General features: G+C 54.6%; 2 protein-coding genes across 7 annotated transcripts; both read left to right on the top strand.

Moving 5' to 3' along the window:
* The first annotated feature begins 248 nt into the window (after positions 1–248).
* Positions 249–7,441, top strand: STAC3 (SH3 and cysteine rich domain 3). 3 transcript variants are annotated; one of them, XM_021091828.2, is made up of 12 exons: positions 249–446; positions 1,434–1,500; positions 1,779–2,046; positions 2,289–2,386; positions 2,601–2,673; positions 3,958–4,055; positions 5,676–5,742; positions 5,931–5,980; positions 6,272–6,357; positions 6,543–6,594; positions 6,683–6,820; positions 6,993–7,441. In XM_021091828.2, the coding sequence occupies exons 2-12, from the start codon at positions 1,435–1,437 to the stop codon at positions 7,089–7,091; spliced, it is 1,095 nt and encodes a 364-aa protein (XP_020947487.2). In that variant the 5' UTR covers positions 249–446; position 1,434; the 3' UTR covers positions 7,092–7,441. The 3 variants fall into 3 exon arrangements, with proteins under 3 accessions (XP_020947487.2, XP_020947488.2, XP_013853105.3); XM_021091829.2 differs by having other exon boundaries at positions 1,336–1,500; XM_013997651.3 differs by lacking the exon at positions 1,434–1,500.
* A 110-nt stretch (positions 7,442–7,551) lies between these two features.
* On the top strand, positions 7,552–15,965 carry NDUFA4L2 (NDUFA4 mitochondrial complex associated like 2). 4 transcript variants are annotated; one of them, XM_085024492.1, is made up of 5 exons: positions 7,552–7,676; positions 13,523–13,664; positions 14,196–14,284; positions 15,054–15,114; positions 15,232–15,965. In XM_085024492.1, exons 2-5 carry the CDS (start codon positions 13,542–13,544, stop codon positions 15,286–15,288), a joined length of 330 nt encoding a protein of 109 aa, XP_084880618.1. In that variant the 5' UTR covers positions 7,552–7,676; positions 13,523–13,541; the 3' UTR covers positions 15,289–15,965. The 4 variants fall into 4 exon arrangements, with proteins under 4 accessions (XP_084880618.1, XP_084880620.1, XP_084880619.1 ...); XM_085024494.1 differs by lacking the exon at positions 7,552–7,676 and adding an exon at positions 7,906–7,986; XM_085024493.1 differs by lacking the exon at positions 7,552–7,676 and adding an exon at positions 13,336–13,444.
* Positions 15,966–16,079: the final 114 nt, after the last annotated feature.

Genomic DNA, 16,079 nt, shown 5'->3' with positions numbered 1-16,079 from the left:
GACCTTGGGGGAAAGGGGATGGATAAGGCTGTTTGTAAGTCATCTAAAATCAGCCACGCAAGTGTCCAGCATGGACACTGTCCCCTCCTGAGTTTAGCCAATGCTGAACTGCACACCGTGGATGAAAAACCAAGCAACAGCAGTGTGGGGGGATGGGAGGAGTTAGGGTCCAGCCCTGCCCAGACCTCCTCGTGTCCAATTTCTCTGTGTCAGCTGTGTCGCTCAGCTGTCCACTTTCCTCCAGCCCTGTCATTTCAGCTCTGACACCAAGGCGAGAGGCTAGGAGGTCTACAAATACCGTCTGGGTAGCTGGTGTGAGTACAGAGGGTACTGGGGGGGCTTAGCCCCCAAGGAAGAGGACCAGTCCTCCCCCAGCACCACCATCAAGACCCCAGGGGCTCCCTCTTTTCTCCACAGACTGTGGACTGACTTAGGGAATCCCAAACGTAAGTTGCCTCTTCATCCTCTTTGCGTTTCCAGGACTTCTCACCCCAGCTTCCCCAATCCGTAGTCTATTCAGCTTCTTCATTTCTCTCATTGTCTGTGAGTAGTTTGGGTTTTAGGAGTGAAATTATTAAGCTACTCCAGGACAAGAGTTAGGATTGAAGGGTAGGGTGGGGGTGGGGTCAGGGGAGTAGAGTAGTAAGGGAAGGAAAGTCTCATATTACTCTGAAAACTTAAAATAGCTGAAGCCTGAGGCAGGCTGGGAACTAGGGAACTAGGCACCGGGCCCCTGAGCTCAAGAAAGGTAGGAGAGAACAAATGTCCCCAGCCCATCCCTCTATGCGCACTTGTGGACATGCACATTAAACCTCTTGAAAGGGGATCTGGGAAGGTGTGTGTCACATTTCTAAAGCCCACAGATTCCCTTGGAGTTGCCATCATGGCTCAGTGGTTAACGAATCCGACTAGGAACCATGAGGTTGCGGGTTTGATCCCTGGCCTTGCTCAGTGGGGTAAGGAGCCGGCATTGCTGTGGCTGTGGTGTAGGCCGGCAGCTGTAGCTCTAATTAGACCGCTAGCCTGGGAACCTCCCTATGCCACGAGTGCAGCCCTAGAAAAAGACAAAAATAAATAAATAAAAACCAAAGCCCACAGATTCCCAAGAGAAACAAAGTGCTTGTAGGAAAATGCCTAAACCACACAGCCTTGTGCACTGTCTCAGGGCAGTAAACTCTGGGGTTGCCCATCAGGATAGAAGGATGGTCATTGGTTTAAGGAGTTGGTAGGGAAGTTCTTTTGTCTGTTGGGCTTTTCTCTGGGCCTTTCTGGAATCTTTCTGCTCCTTGCCCCTGTCTGTGAAAGAATCTCTGTTTAACCAAATTTCTCCCAAAGCCTCCCCTTCAAGGACCACCCTACTGCAAGGGACAGGAACAAGGGGGGAAGAATGTCATTCAGAGATTAGATTTCATAGTGAGGTCAACCTCTTGCAGGATGACAGAAAAGGAGGTGCTGGAGTCCCATAAGCCCTCCTTCCCAGGAGAGACTCGGCAAAGTGGGGTGAGTCTGGGCCTTGACCATGGGGTATGGGGAGCTGGGAAGCCACTGCAGTCTTGAAGAAAATTGCTTGAATTGATCTCACTTGTATACGATTCATGTATTGTTCAAATGCTAGCTAGCACCTACAGGCCCCAGGACCCCCTAATCCTGGGGTGTGCCCCTTGCCCCAAGCTTGAAGAATGTCTAGTTAGCTTCAGCCTGACCTACTCTAAAAAGCAAGACAGTTCCTTTAACACTGGGTTTCCTTCCTTCCCTCCTTCCTTCCTTCCCTCCCTCAGCTACAGCGGCTGAAGCAGTTATTTAGGAAGGAGTCTACAGGGACAAAGGAGATGGAGCTTCCCCCAGAGCCCCAGGCCAATGGGGAGGCAGTGGGAGCTGGGGGTGGGCCCATCTACTACATCTATGAGGAAGAGGAAGAAGAGGAGGAAGAGGAAGAAGAACCACCCCCAGAACCTCCCAAGCTTGTCAATGATAAGCCCCACAAATTCAAAGATCACTTCTTCAAGAAGCCCAAGTTCTGTGACGTCTGCGCCCGGATGATTGTGCGTGAGTCACAGAGGGAAGTGGAGAGTGTGATGCCAAAGGCAGGGGGCAGGGGAAAGGATTTAGGAGAGGAGTATTTGTACATCAGATAGGCTGTGGCAAGATTTAGCTTTAAGAAACTACTGCAGAGATGGAGAGTGTCAGGTCCTATACTGAAAAGGAACCTGAGAACTAGAGTAGCAGCAGTGTTAGGAAGGGAAAGGGCAATCAGGAACCTCACGCAAATGTTCTCCCCATCTCCCAAGTCAACAACAAATTTGGGCTTCGCTGTAAGAACTGCAAAACTAACATCCACGAACACTGTCAGTCCTACGTGGAGATGCAGAGATGCTTCGGCAAGATCGTGAGTAGGCTCTGGGGAGCAAGAAAGTAGAAGGGAGGGGACATGTTGCCCGCTACCTCCTTGCCGGTCCCTCCTCAAGGCATCCCATCCATTTCCCTGCTTTTTCTTCCTCAGCCTATCTTTTACTCCAAGAAAGGGTGGACGTTCATGGGAGAGGTGGGGTTTGGGGCTCTACCTTGTTATCTCTAATGCTTTCTCCCATCCCATCCTACAGCCCCCTGGTTTCCGTCGGGCCTATAGCTCCCCACTCTACAGCAACCAGCAGTACGCTTGTGTCAAAGATCTCTGTAAGTGCCCCATACAGGACCTGAGGGAATGGGCAAGCCTAGAGGTGGTTTCCAGATGTGGAAACAAAATTCTGAAACAGAAAGATTCTATATCCTGTGGTTCTCGCTCAACCTAGTATCTTGGCCATCTTGGATGCAGAGTCAGTATTCCTCTGTTTTATAGCTGAGGGAAATAAGGTTTAGCTGGGGCTCTACTCAGGAAGAGACAGAACCAAAACTGAAACCTTCACCCGCCTAACCTCAAACTCTGCTCTTCATGTACAAAATCATTTCTAAGCACGAACTAGACTGTCCTCATCCCTGTTACAGAATAATGCCAGAGTCAGGGCCAGACCAAGAGCTGTGGGCATCCTGGGTAGGTTCATAATTTGGCAACCCTAAAAAACATACCCGTGGACTTCCATGTTGGTGCAGCAGGTTGAGGATCCAGGGCTATCACTGCAGCAGCCCCAGTGGCTCCTGTGGCATGGGTTCGATCCCTGGTCCATAAATTTCCACATGCTGTAGGCATAGCCCAAAAAATAAATAAAAATAAAAATTTAAAAACCTTTCTCCTTATGGAGTTCCCCTTTGTGGCTCAACAGAAACGAATCTGACTATCACCCATGAGGACACAGGTTCAATCCCTGGCCTTGCTCGGTGTGTTAAGGATCCAGCGTTGCCATGAGCTGTAGTGTAGATGCAGCTGTGGTGGTGTTGTACTTATCTGGCGTTGCTGTGGCTGTGGCATAGGTCGGTAGCTACAGCTCCAATTTGACCCCTAGCCTGGGAACCTCCATATGCCATGAGTGTGGCCCTAAGAAAACAAAAATAAATACCTTACTCCTTTAAAAAGAATGTTCATTGACAATCTGCTGAACATTTGTTTGGAGGAGAGGCTGAACTCTGTGAGGAGCTTGGGTAGAAAAAAAGGAACCCACTTGTGGTAGTCCCCCAGCTTACACTCAGTGGAACAAAAGCCAGCAGTTAAACCACTCTCCTTAAAAGGAAATTAGTGATTCTGAGCATTCCCCAACTCCTAAGCAACTTATTAGCAGAGTTGACTTTCCAACATCATGTAACACTCTGCCTGCAAGGAGGGCTGGTAAATATTTTTCCAGTGATGTTTTCAGAGCTCTTTATAGATTGATGACCTAGGTATATCCAGCTGACACTTTCCTAATCCTAAATACACACACACGGGTATCTATCTATTCAGTCCCATCTCTCCCTTAGTCTCTCTCCTCCAAACATTTTCTGCCTCCCCAGTAATGTCTTCTTTCTTCTCCCATATTCCAACTATAGCTGCTGCCAATCGCAATGACCCTGTGTTTGAAACCCTGCGCACTGGGGTGATCATGGCAAACAAGGAACGGAAGAAGGGACAGGCAGATAAGAAAAATGTGAGCACCCAAGTTTCCTACTGAGGTCCTTTTCGGAAACCCCATGGAGCAGGTCCTGTCTTCTCTCTGGAAAGCTGACAGAAGTAGGGGTCCTCCTCCCCTAAAATTGCTCATTACTCAACAGACAAACTTTGCATGCTATTTTCAAGGTCCTCAGGTGCCACAGCGTATCTTCTCCAGGAACTCCCTTCTGAAATTGTCAGATTAACCACCATAACTAACTAAAGGCCCAGCCCCAGGCCCCTGACATTGCCAGGCAACAGAGGCAAGAGCAATGCATTTGGATTTGGGGAGGAGAACTTGTCATGCCACGTAATCAGAGAATTCTAGAGCCACATAAGGATCCATGAAGATCATCTGGTCTGACCCATTTATCCTAGAGATGAGGAAACTGAGGCACAAAGCTTGTGGCCAAGAGGACTTTCATTTCCTTTTGTAACAGGATTACTAGATTGGTAATACAATAGACTTGTATTCAGTTCAGCAAGGAATTCGTTAGCATATCCTTTTATTTTTCTGGACAACCAGGACAGACTAATGTGGATAATGGTCATGGTTAGCAAGATTCCTAAAAGTGGCTGAATGATAGCACCCAAAGGATCCTGGTCCTCTAGGGAGTGTCCAGCTAGAGGGATATTTCTGATGCTTTATGACATGATTTAGTCCTTGGTCCTCACCTGTGGACATTTTTCCATGATAAAATGAAGACATAAATGGTGTATTCTATTAAGTTTCTGGGAAACCTAGGAGGAAAAACTTATACACTGAATAATATATTAAAAAATCTTACAGATCAGAAGACCAAGAACTAATAATTCAAAAATTTGGGGAAGGCAAATGGAGTTCCCGTCATTGTGCAGCAGAAACGAATCCAACTAGGAATGATGAGGCTGCGGTTTTGATCCCTGGCCTTGCTCAGTGGGTTAAGGATCTGGCGTTGCGTGAGCTGTGGTGTAGGTCACAGACATGGCTTGGATTCCAAGTTGCTGTGGCTCTGGTGTAGGTCAGCAGCTGCTGTAGCTCTGATTAGACCCCTAAGCTGGGAACTTCTGTATGCCATGGGTGTGGCCTTAAAAAAAAAAAAAACACAAAAAAACAAAACCCAAAGCTTTGTAAGCAAAATACCTAACTGTTCTTGGATCAAAAAAAGAAAATCAACTGCACAAAAACCGAACTAGAGATCTGGCCTCAAAGTAGTTCACATGGAGATTGGGTGCAAATAAGGGATTTCTGTGGAGTGAGCTATGACTTACAAGGCACTATCAATGTGATTTAACTATCCCCAGAAAAGCTAGCCTCCTCAGGTTCTATTCTCTTAAGGGAATTATGAAAACTGTGCTGCTCATATTTCTTTTACACATTGTAGTATTTTTAAAGGCAGACATGGATTTTGCAAGGTAGTGAGCGTCCTGTCAACTATATTGAAGCATGATGTGGGTGGCCAACTGCCCGGATGTTTCAGAGGAAGTCCCTGCATTTGGCAGATGGTTGACTAGATATTTCCCCTAAGGCTTCTTCCAACCCTAAGATACTATTCTGTAGTTCTCTGGCCTGACTGTAGAGTCAGAGCAAGCATGGGTTTCCAAGACAGCATCTTCCTAACTCTGGTGCCCCCTCCAGCCTCTAGCAGCTATGATGGAAGAGGAGCCAGAGTCTGCCAGACCAGAGGAAGGCAAACCCCAGGATGGTGAGTGACACCTGCCTCCATCCAGAGATGGAGGAGTGTTGAGGCTCAGCTGTGCCACAAGGGATTGGGGGCGGGGGGCGGGCAAAGGGCATCTCAGGTTTGAGAAAAGAGTCCCTGGAATAGAAGGATAAGAGATTGAGGGCCACCTCCAGGAGCCAGAGACAATTTGTTGGTGTTTCCCATTCCAGGAAACCCTGAAGGAGATAAGAAAGCTGAAAAGAAGACACCTGATGACAAAGTGAGAATCTGAGAATCTTTCTCCCTATGTGGACCCCAGTCCTCTCCCCAACCCAGGTCTGACACCACTCATGGCCTTAGCAGAAGCTCACATTTATTCCATGGGTTCCCAATCACCCTTAACCTGCCTTCTCCACCACCTCACACACGCAAACCAATAAATTCCTCTTAGTTCAGGGACATGGAGGAGAGTTGGAATGTAGTGTGTCTAGCAAATGCCCTTGTCTTGGCCTCCTGCCCCTCAGTGTGGGACAGAGGAGCTCTGAGACTCATCACCCCCTTTCACCCCCAGCACAAGCAGCCTGGCTTCCAGCAGTCTCATTACTTTGTGGCTCTCTATCGGTTCAAAGCCCTGGAGAAGGACGATCTGGATTTCCCGTGAGAGGCCTTAGGATCGGGGTGGGGGTGTACTGGGAGTGGAGAGGGGAGAGCCCAGCTCCCTATGGGAAAGGAAAAGGGGGGATTCAGGGTTTGGAGCCTATTTGGGGCTGGACCTGGGCACAGCCAAGGGACTAGATGTATAAGGCCCCTAAATCTCAGAGGCTTCTTCCTTCCTCTCCCAGGCCTGGAGAGAAGATCACCGTCATTGATGACTCCAATGAGGAGTGGTGGCGGGTAAGAGAAGTGGCTGAGTCTCAGGTGGGACATGGGTTAAGTTAGGACTTGAGATTGTGAGATTGATTCTGCTTACCATGTCCTCTAGGGGAAGATAGGGGAGAAGGTTGGATTTTTCCCTCCAAATTTCATCATTCGGGTCCGGTCTGGAGAGCGAGTGCACCGTGTAACAAGATCCTTCGTGGGGAACCGCGAGATAGGGCAGATCACTCTCAAGAAGGACCAGGTAGCTCTGGTGCCCCAACTCAACCCCAGGCGCAGAGGCTTCTCTGCAAACCATCTTCTTTGCAGATCTTCACCCATTAATGGGACTAGATCGGGCCTCCAAAACTCAGAACTCCCCCCTCAGCTCTTCTGTTTTCTCTTGATTCCTCCCTTCTCATCCTTTCATCCTTTAGATTGTGGTGCAGAAAGGAGATGAAGCCGGCGGCTACGTCAAGGTCTACACCGGCCGCAAGATGGGGCTGTTCCCCACCGACTTTCTAGAGGAGATTTAGGCTTGCAGACGCCTGCTGGCGGGAGATACCCAAACCCCACTATGGGCAGGCCCAGTGGAGGTTGGGAAGAGAAGGGGCGAAAGCAACTTTACCGCTGGGTGGGGGAGAGGTGGGAAGGCCCGCCGGAACGTGACGGGGCTTCTGGGAAGGGACTGGTTCCCGCCCCCCTCCCCCTCGGAGGGCGTCGCAGACTTGGTGCCTGGAGCAGCCTCACCCGCAACCCCTCAAGCCCAGCCTTTGAGAGCTGGAAAAAGAAGGCATCTCCACTCGGAGGCGTCCCGAGGAGAGGGGGGTTGAGGCGAAGTGTCCAATGTTGCGAATTTATTAAAGTTTTGACAGAAGTTAGAAAAGTTTGCTGTTTAACTGGGAGCCGAGGGGAGAAAGGAGAGGGCCCACAAAGGGGCGGAGAATCTTCTCCAGCCGTCTCAGCTAATTACCATTGGGTAATTAGACCCGCCTGGGCTGAGGCTGGTGCGAGGTGGGGAGACGGGTGCGTCCGCCAGGCAAGGCCTCGGTCAGTGAAGAAAACGGTGCCGGACTGGTGTCACTGCTTCTGAGCCGCGAGGAGCAGGATCCTGTAGCAAGGTAGGTGCCCCCCCTAGCTCTTAACGAGCGATTTAAGCCTCTGGCAGCCCCTTTCATTTCCGAACCTGGCGCAGTTCCGAGCTGGGCCGCCAGGGGGCGATACAAGATCTCGGTTGGAGTGCGAGGGACGGGAGGGGCGGGGGGAGAAGCGAGAACTGGAGACACCAAGCCAGAGACCCTGGGCCTGGGAGGGGGTGGGGTGCGTGCCGTCTCCATGGCAACACTTCCTCTTGTCCTCCGGGAACTGAGCGAGCGAGGCCGGGGGTCTAACCCCTCCTACGCGGCCCCCAGCCCCAGCCCTTTGCGACAGGTACCGAGTGAGAGGGCGCGGGGCAGACAGCTAACCGGCTCAAGCGGAGCCCCCCCTGTGGCGCGCCGTATGCAAATGTTATTATTTGCATATGTAAATATGCAAATGTACAGGCCCCGGTCAGGGTAGCAGGTGGCCGGCAGCGGGAAGGTGTGGGAAAGGGAGCTGAAGGAGACGAGGAGTTTAGGGACCTGGGAGCAAAACAGTGAGAGGCATCCTGAGGTGGCCGCTGGAGTGGGGCTGGCGGAGGGTCTTGAGCTCGATGGCGGGTGGGGGAGGGTCAGCTTGGGCAGCCAGGAGATCCTCTCCTCTTCCGCCGGTTGTCTGCCAGGCCTGAGGTTGGCACCGCCTAGCAAGGTTGGCAGCGGGAGCCCGGGCACCATCTGCTGCTGGCGGGGGGGAGGGCAGAGGCTCAGCTGGGCTGGGGAAGAGGAGGGCCCGGGACGGGCGAGCCCCCCTTCCTTCCAGAAGGCTGAGGTGTGTTGGGGGTAGGGAAGCACATAAGAAGACTTGTCTCAGAACCTGGTTAGGTTTCCTGTTCTCTTTGCCCTTGACTGTCCCAGACGTCTAGGGACAGCGACAGGGTCATAATGGAAGACTCAGGCAGCCCCCTTTGAATCACACTTGGTCTGGAATAGGAGCAGATCACAGGCCCACCCCACCACCGCACACAAATCAAAGCTTTTGCCCCCCTCTCTCCTCAGGATCCGCCTTCTACCAATGGAGCAGGGGTAGGGACGTAGGGCTCCACTCGCAACTCTTCATCAAGCGGTCTGAGGGACTCTAAACCAGAGCCCCCCCAAGATCCTCGAGAGGCCCCCCCCCAACAATGCTGAAGCAAAACCAATTTACTGGCTCATTGGGCGGTGATGCTAGTGTGGGGGTACCGGGAAGCAGAGCGGTTGTTCTCTCCCCCTACACTCGGGGGGCACCCTCCTCCCCCGCCTTGCGGAGCCGGCAGCTGTCCCTAATTAGAGCGGCGGTTTAATTGGATTTATCAGCAGTTAATAGGAAATTAAGCAAAGGGCCCGAGAGAAGGAGGGCGGGAGGAGCGCAGAGGCTGGCTGTGCTGAGATCGAAGGACGGGTACTGGGGTGCCAGGCGTGGGACACGAGGCCCAGTAAGAGAATGAGCCCCTGGGTCACACGTTCCCCCCAATACTTGCTGTCTGGTTGAGTCCTGGCCCACCAGCAGAGAGCAGGTCTCCAGAGAGGGAGGCAGGAGGGACAGCCACCCCGTGTGAGCCCCCAACGCCCCCTACTCCTGCCAGCAGCCGCCTGGGTGATGGATGATGCTGCCTCATGCTGCAAAGGTCATAAGTCTGGGCCAAAGAGCTGACTGAATTGAAAACAGTCTGAAGGAGGGGCCAGATTACTAGGGTCCAGGATGCAACCTGCATCATATCCTTCCCCCAGTGCCTACTGGGCTCTTAGCAAAGAAAGTGCTCCTTCCTTAGAGTCAGAAGATTGGGCAGCACCAGGGGTGAACCTGCCTTCTAGCTGTGTTGGGGATTCTGGGAGTCTCCCTGTGCAACTGCCAATATCTACGGCTCTCCCACCTCTTCCCCAGCTACCCAGGTTGAGGCTGGCAGGGTCCGCTGTGGCCAGAGTGGCCCAAGGTACACACCACCAGCCCTGGGGGCCAAGGAAGGAAATTTGTAGTATCCACAGCCCCAGGCTTCTCCTATCATCAGGACCTCATTATATGGCTAGATTAACAAGGCCTGCTTCAGGATCCCAGAGTTCTTTCTGCCACTCTTCTCCAGCATATGTGTGCAATCCTCTGAATGTGCAAGGGTAGGAGGGAGGTCTCTGCTGATTATGGGTGTCTATGCCCTTTGTGTGTAGTGTGTGTGTGTGTCTGTGTCTATGCCTGTGCCCTGAATGTGTAAGGTGTATCTGTCAGAATCCCAAGTGCGGTGTGTGTGTTGGTGTATGTCTGTGCCAGTAAGTATGTATGTATCTTGTCCCCATTCTGCCCCCACCCCCAACCTCTAAGATTTTTGTTTTTCTGTCTTAGTCCCTGGGTGTCAGATGTACATATGTGCTTTGATGTGTTTACGTGTCTGTGCATTCTTCACCCCTCTGTGTGCCCCGAGTGTGGGCATTTCCGTGTGCCTCTTCCTGCAAGACTGTGTATGTGTAAGAATCAGGAAAAGCCTCTGGTGAGTGTGTGTTGCTCTGGCGTCTCTGCCTGCAGGTGTGTGTCTCGGTGACAGTGCGTGGGTGTGTGCCTGGGTGTGAGCCGCGCGGCGGCGTGTATTTGAATGACAGTGTGACGCACGCACGCTCGTGTGTGTGTGTGTGTGTGTGTATATACACGCGCTCTCACAAATGCGCGCTCGCCAGGGTGAGTCTCCCGCCCCCACCCCTTCCTCTCCCCATTTCTATTCCTCTCTCCTCTCCGGGCGGGCTTGGCTCCGCCGTCCGCATCATCTCCATCCATTATTGAAGAAACAGCCGCGTCCGCTCCAATCACATCAACACCCCCCCACCCCGCCCTCCTCCGTTCTCCTGGCCCTGCGGCCCCTCTGGGTGCTAGGAAGTAGGGAGGGGGGGCACAGCGCGGCGGGAGCGCCCAGCAGTAGCGGACTCATGACCCTGTGCCCCGAACCGGGCCAGGCGCGGGGACGCCGGGGTCCCAAGCGGAGAGCGCTTTGCATAAACAGATGGCGCGGGCGTCTTTGTCTCGCTGGTTCGCTCGCCGCGCGGCTCTCAGCTCCAAAACTGTCTGGCTGATGCAATCTTGATCATCTCGGAGCCTCGGGACCCGGCGCCCTTAATAGCTGCAGAGGGGGTCAGGGGCCCTGGGGCTCCCGAGCAGATTCTGGGCACTGTGTCTTCCCTCCCGGGTGCCCCCTCCGCGCCCCACTGCTGCAGGGGGAAGACAGAGGCCGCGCCAAGGTGATGGGCATGTGGAGGTGACGGGGAGGGGACTCTAGGCTGTGCCCTGAGATGTCCCCAAGGCTGTCCTGTTGGACTGCTGCAGACCCCCAGGGACAGTAAGCCAGAGAATTGGAATAGAACCAGGGAATGGGAGGGGGGAGCCAGAGATAAAGACAGTGACAGAGGCGTTTGTAAAGAGAGACTCAGCGAGGTAGAGAGAGGTAGAGGTAAGGAGAGACAAATGCAAGGAGGCACAGAGAAACATACTTAGGGAGACAAAGCCAGATAAAGAGAGCTGCAGAGGGAGAGACAGACAAAATGAGAAAGAACAGAGAGACACAGAGATAAAGACACAAAGATACAGTGATAAACAGGGCCTGAAGAAGAGGCAGTAAAAAAGGCAGTCAGAGGCAGGGGCAGGCAGAGTCAGAGGGCAGAGAGCAGTCTCAGAGCGGAGACCGAGCCCCACTGCGTCTGGGGCCTCACAGCCGGAGACAGGAACCCGCTTGAACCTGGGATGCTCATAGCTGGAGAAGTGGGAGCTTCCGCGTCCCCTCTCCTTCCCTCCACTCTGCCCCACCTCACTTCAGTAGAGTGGAGGCTTTGGAACCCACTGCCTTGGCGAGGGGAGTGGCTGGAGCGGCAGGCGGGCGGGTCCCGCGCTCCTGGAGCTAACTTACCTTTGCAAAAGCCGCAGGGCGCGGGGCCGGCGCTTCCCGATAGGGGGCGCTGGAGGCATCGCCCCTAAGTGCTTGAGAGTAGCTCCGCCCCCAGGGGGCGCCCGCGGCCCCCCGCCGCCCAGCGGCCCCGCGGCAAGCTCCTCTGCTCGAGTCCAGCTGCTTTTGACGTTCAGCTCTCAGACTGAGGATTAGTGCCCTATGCTGTTTCGGTTCAGAGTACGATTCCCAGCGGGACCCCCAGCCCGCCCCAGGCCACGCCTAATCCGCAGCTAATGACTTCTGCCGGCTTGATCAGCGTGGCCTGAGTCCTTCTCATGGGAAAGTGTAGGGAGGTGGGAAGAAATGGAATCTGGAACCCAAGGAGTTCTGTGCCCCAGAGACCACTATCCAGAGATGGGAGGGCGTTTAGAAATAGGGTCACAGTCAAGGGGGTCAGAGACATGTTCCAGAAGCAAGTGAGGGGGTCAGGGAGCCCTGGAGAGGCAAGAGCAGAAGCAATAATGTATAAGAAAGTAGAAAAGCAGGGGTGGAGGCCCAAGGCAGGCTCTAGAAAAGAAGTGGGGTGGAGGGGTCTGGAATGCCCTAGGCCCAGGTCCCTGGAACTCACAGGAAAGGGCACCAGAAGGATAGCAAGAGCCCAAGAAGCAAAAGGGCCAGACTTCCCGTTGGCATCCTGACACCCCAGCTGTGCCTCAAGAGCCAGCTTGCAGCCCAGCTGTGCAGCCCCTCAAGACTGATTTTTAGTCCCAGAGACTGGAGGGCTAGGGGACATAAGTGACAGGACACCCCAGTCCCTGACCCGGCCCTGAGGTGCAGTTGCTCAGGGAGGGCCGGGCTCTGCTTGGCTCCAGGTTCTGACATCCCATCAGTCCCCGTCCCCCGCCCCCTATACACGTAAGCACTGAGTCTCTGTCTCTTTGTTCTCACTGTGTCTCTGACACTTTATCTCATTATCCGCCGGAGGGAGGCGGAGAGCTCGGAGAGCTCAGGACCCCGCAGCCTAATTACAGCCATGCTTGTCAGCTCAGGAGGCGGGGAGGTATCAGAGAAAAGGAAAGGAAGAGGGCCCCCAGGAAGGGACCCCTCCTTCCCTGTACTCTGATGGGCCCAGCAATGGGTGCACCGCTTGCCCCTGCCTGGGGCTCTGTCTGTGAGAAGTGGGAGACTCTGCTCTATAGGATGGGCTGCCAGGGCAGTGGCAGGGTGTGTGTGTGTGTGTGTGTGAGAGAGAGTGAGTGTGAAGGTGAAGGTGGAGGTTAGTGAGAGGTGGTTAGGGCACAGCTGCTGGATCCCTAGGGCCCCAGGTCCCCAAAGATGGTGGCAGTGTACTTTCTTACGCTGACAACCTAGCATACACCCAAGTTGTCCAGCAAAGGGAGGCAGTCACTCTGTGTCTTGTTCTCTTTCCTCTTTCAACATCTTCTCTATCTTTTCCTATTTCCTTCACTCCATTCTCTTTCTCTCCATCTCAGCCACAGGCATCAAGTGACCTCCTTGGATGGCTACCCGAGGTAGGCAAGAAAGTCTCTCAAGTCCCCAAACTTGGCCAACTGACTTATTCTTTCCTGAGCCAGGTTTAGAATAATGCCCGGTTCTCCTGGCCGCCAAACACTTTTAAAAGCTAACAACAACACAACTGGGAGAAATCATCCAGGACTAGAGAGGCTGAGCAGCTTTAGTGCTGTTGGCACCTCTGTTCCCCTCCTTTCCCTAGTATACGGTTGAGGGAGACAGAACCAGGGCCCCTAAGACTTGCTTCCTGGGAGGCTCAAAGGATGTCAGGGAAGCATTACAGATGCCGTCACTCATCCCTGGCCCCTTCTGGTCCGACCTGTGAACATGCCACACCCACACCTGCACTTTGTTGGAGGTCTGTCTGCAGATTGTCCCATGGTGAGTCCCTTCTCCCACTTTTGGATGCCCCTAAATTTGTCCCTGAGTCAGAGTCTGAGAGGCCTCTCCCTTGGACAGGTCCAAAGCCCAAAGGATAATGGTGTCCCACGGGCCAGGGTTCAACCCCCTGGAGTGGAGAGTGGATGAGCAGAAATCCCTCAGCTCCCAAATAATTCTCCTCCTGGAGAAGCCTGGAACTGCGGTAGAGGTGGGGGGCGTGGTAAGTATGATGAAGCTGCTGGGTTGGGCAAAGCTGGGCTGGGCTGACCCCTCCCCAGAGTAGGGCGGGACCCCAGGAGGAAAAAGGGAGCAGGGCCTCTGGAGAGCTGGAGAGGACCAGACACTGGAGAGGAGAAATGGCAGGAACGACCCTTGGAGCCCGCTTCTATCGGCAGATCAAGAGACATCCCGGGGTGAGTTTTTGTCCCAGGAGCCATGATTCTACCTTCTAACTCTCTGGCTGCCCCAGCGGCCCCCAAATCTCCCAGTATCCTGCCTCTTGCCCAGTTGCCCCTATGTCCTATTCTCTCTTCAACGTGCCCCTCAGTCCACCTCTGCAATATGCCCTGTGTCTCTTGAATCCACCTCAGACAGACTGGATGAGGGAGGCTGTGGCAGGAAATGTGATGTGGGAGGTTGCAAGTCCCCTCTCCCAAAAGGGAGGGAGCAGGAGCGCCAGCCCCAGCAGAAAAGCTTTCACAGGGCGATTGGGAGGGAGCTGCCCCTGAAAGTTGCCTCTGTCTTCCTGCAGCTCATCCCGATGATTGGCTTCATTGGCCTGGGCATGGGCAGCGCTGCGCTCTACTTGCTGCGACTCGCCCTACGCAGCCCCGACGTCTGGTAAAGGCCGGGCTTGGACCTTGCAGTGAGGTCCTGGGGGGGTGGGGATGGGGGGTTAAGATGGGATAGCAACACACAGGCCTCTCAGGAACGGTGGGAATGAGTGATTCTGGCAGGGGTCCCCAGGCCACAAGTGGCATCTTGGGACTGGAGCTCACTCCTGACCTGGCAGGGCCCGGCTTCCCCTCGGGCCGCCCGACTGATCGTTTGCTCCTCAGTGAGTCGAGACTGGCCCCGCTTTGGAACTCCACGGATCCCCGGCCTTGTTGCCATGGCGACGCCGATCAGTCGGCTGCTGGTGGCCTTAGGGTACCTCTCTTGTCGCCCAAGCGTTGGGGGGGGGTGTGTGGCCCCATGAGCTGCTGGGGACGCCTTTGGGGTCAGGGCAGCAGGAGACCCCAAGCCCCGCTAAAGGCGCCGGCAGCGAGATGGAGGGCCCTCCAGTGCACAGGCAGGAGCACCCAGGGCATTGTCTGGCATCACTGAAACCCCAGTGCCTCAGGATTTCAGATTCCCACCTCTCTGCTCTGCAGGGCTAACCTAGGGTGGCACGGAGCAGGCAGGAGTCCCTGGGCTGGGTTGTCGAGTCTGTCATCTGGCCCCACGCCTGACAATGGTGACAGCCTTCTTGTCTTGTCAGTGCCTGCTAATGGGCCCCACCCCTGGGAGGAAGGGGGTAGGGGGGACGCACAGACCCTTATGTCCCCTCAGGCTCCAGAGTCCTAGCTCCCAAAGAGGAAACCCTAACCCTCTCCCTCCCTCTCTGCAGCTGGGACAGAAAGAACAACCCAGAGCCCTGGAACCGCCTGAGCCCCAACGACCAATACAAGGTACCTCCAGGTGGCTTTAGGGTTGCACCTCCATCCACTCATCACTCATCTCCTAATCCCGGCCCAGCAAAGGGCGGCCTGGGGCTTTGAGTGCAATTCCCCCTTTCTCTCCCATAGTTCCTTGCAGTTTCCACTGACTATAAGAAGCTGAAGAAGGACCGGCCAGACTTCTAAGCCTGGCTGCAGTGCAAGTCGATGTAAACCACCACCAGCCAGTCTACTCATTTCTTCCACTCCCCACTCCCAACCCCAGAGCGCCACTCCAGCCACCCTGTCCAACCTCTGCTTACACAGGCCGGGTTCCCACGAGGAGGGGAGTAGCTCCACCCCCCTCCTCTTCCCCTGTTCCCAGCACCGGAAGGGCCTCTGACCCTCAGCTGAGTCTCAGGAGGGGGAGGGGGAGTTCGGAGGGCAGGCAGCAGCCTAGTCGACCCAAAAGTCCCATGCCAGCCAGTCCCCGCTACCCGGGCCTCACAGGGTGTGGTACATGCTACGTGTTGAGCGTGGCCTACGTGAGAGCCGCGAGCAAGTGGGGGCCTGAGTGCCAAATGACGTGGCAGGCCCCACATTAGCCCAGGCTCTGGGTGCCAGCCCAGGGGCGGTGCTGCCCTGGCTTGCTGGTTGTTGACAGCCCCGCCAGCTTGGGATGAGACACCCAGGAAGGTACGGCTCCCTCCTCCCAGTGCCCCAGCCCACTGCCTCCCATGCCAGTGTCCCCCCCACCAGCCCCCGCTCCCGCCACACACCTGGGCTTCTCTCTGCCTTCCCCACCCCTCCCCTGCTCCCCTCTGTCCCCCGGGATCAAACAGAAGCAGCCGTGGGCAAAATACAATTTCATTTAACAAATTGAATTTGCTGCGCCTGCTAATCACGTCTGGTGTCGGCTCTGATCAGAGACAGAGAGAGGAGGCTGCAGCCCCGGGGGGTCCTGGTGGTGGTGGTGGTGGTGGGAGGGGAGCGAGGAA

Source organism: Sus scrofa, chromosome 5, assembly GCF_054392235.1.
Source record: "Sus scrofa isolate SSC_HxYL_T2T_F1_AM1 chromosome 5, Sscrofa_HxYL_maternal_Yorkshire_Landrace_v2.0, whole genome shotgun sequence".
NCBI lineage: Eukaryota > Metazoa > Chordata > Mammalia > Artiodactyla > Suidae > Sus > Sus scrofa.
This window is presented reverse-complemented; position numbering and strand designations above follow the sequence as displayed.

What these genes read in the sequence shown, in the direction of transcription:
- STAC3 (XM_021091828.2), top strand. Translation starts at nt 1,435, where the DNA reads ATGACAGAAAAGGAGGTGCTGGAGTCCCATAAGCCCTCCTTCCCAGGA. An exon ending in AAGGACGATCTGGATTTCCC is followed by an intron (nt 6,358 to 6,542) that starts GTGAGAGGCCTT and finishes TTCCTCTCCCAG; the next exon opens with GCCTGGAGAGAAGATCACCG. An exon ending in TCACTCTCAAGAAGGACCAG is followed by an intron (nt 6,821 to 6,992) that starts GTAGCTCTGGTG and finishes TTCATCCTTTAG; the next exon opens with ATTGTGGTGCAGAAAGGAGA.
- NDUFA4L2 (XM_085024492.1), top strand. Translation starts at nt 13,542, where the DNA reads ATGGTGTCCCACGGGCCAGGGTTCAACCCCCTGGAGTGGAGAGTGGAT. An exon ending in CGGTAGAGGTGGGGGGCGTG is followed by an intron (nt 13,665 to 14,195) that starts GTAAGTATGATG and finishes GTCTTCCTGCAG; the next exon opens with CTCATCCCGATGATTGGCTT. An exon ending in CTACGCAGCCCCGACGTCTG is followed by an intron (nt 14,285 to 15,053) that starts GTAAAGGCCGGG and finishes CCCTCTCTGCAG; the next exon opens with CTGGGACAGAAAGAACAACC.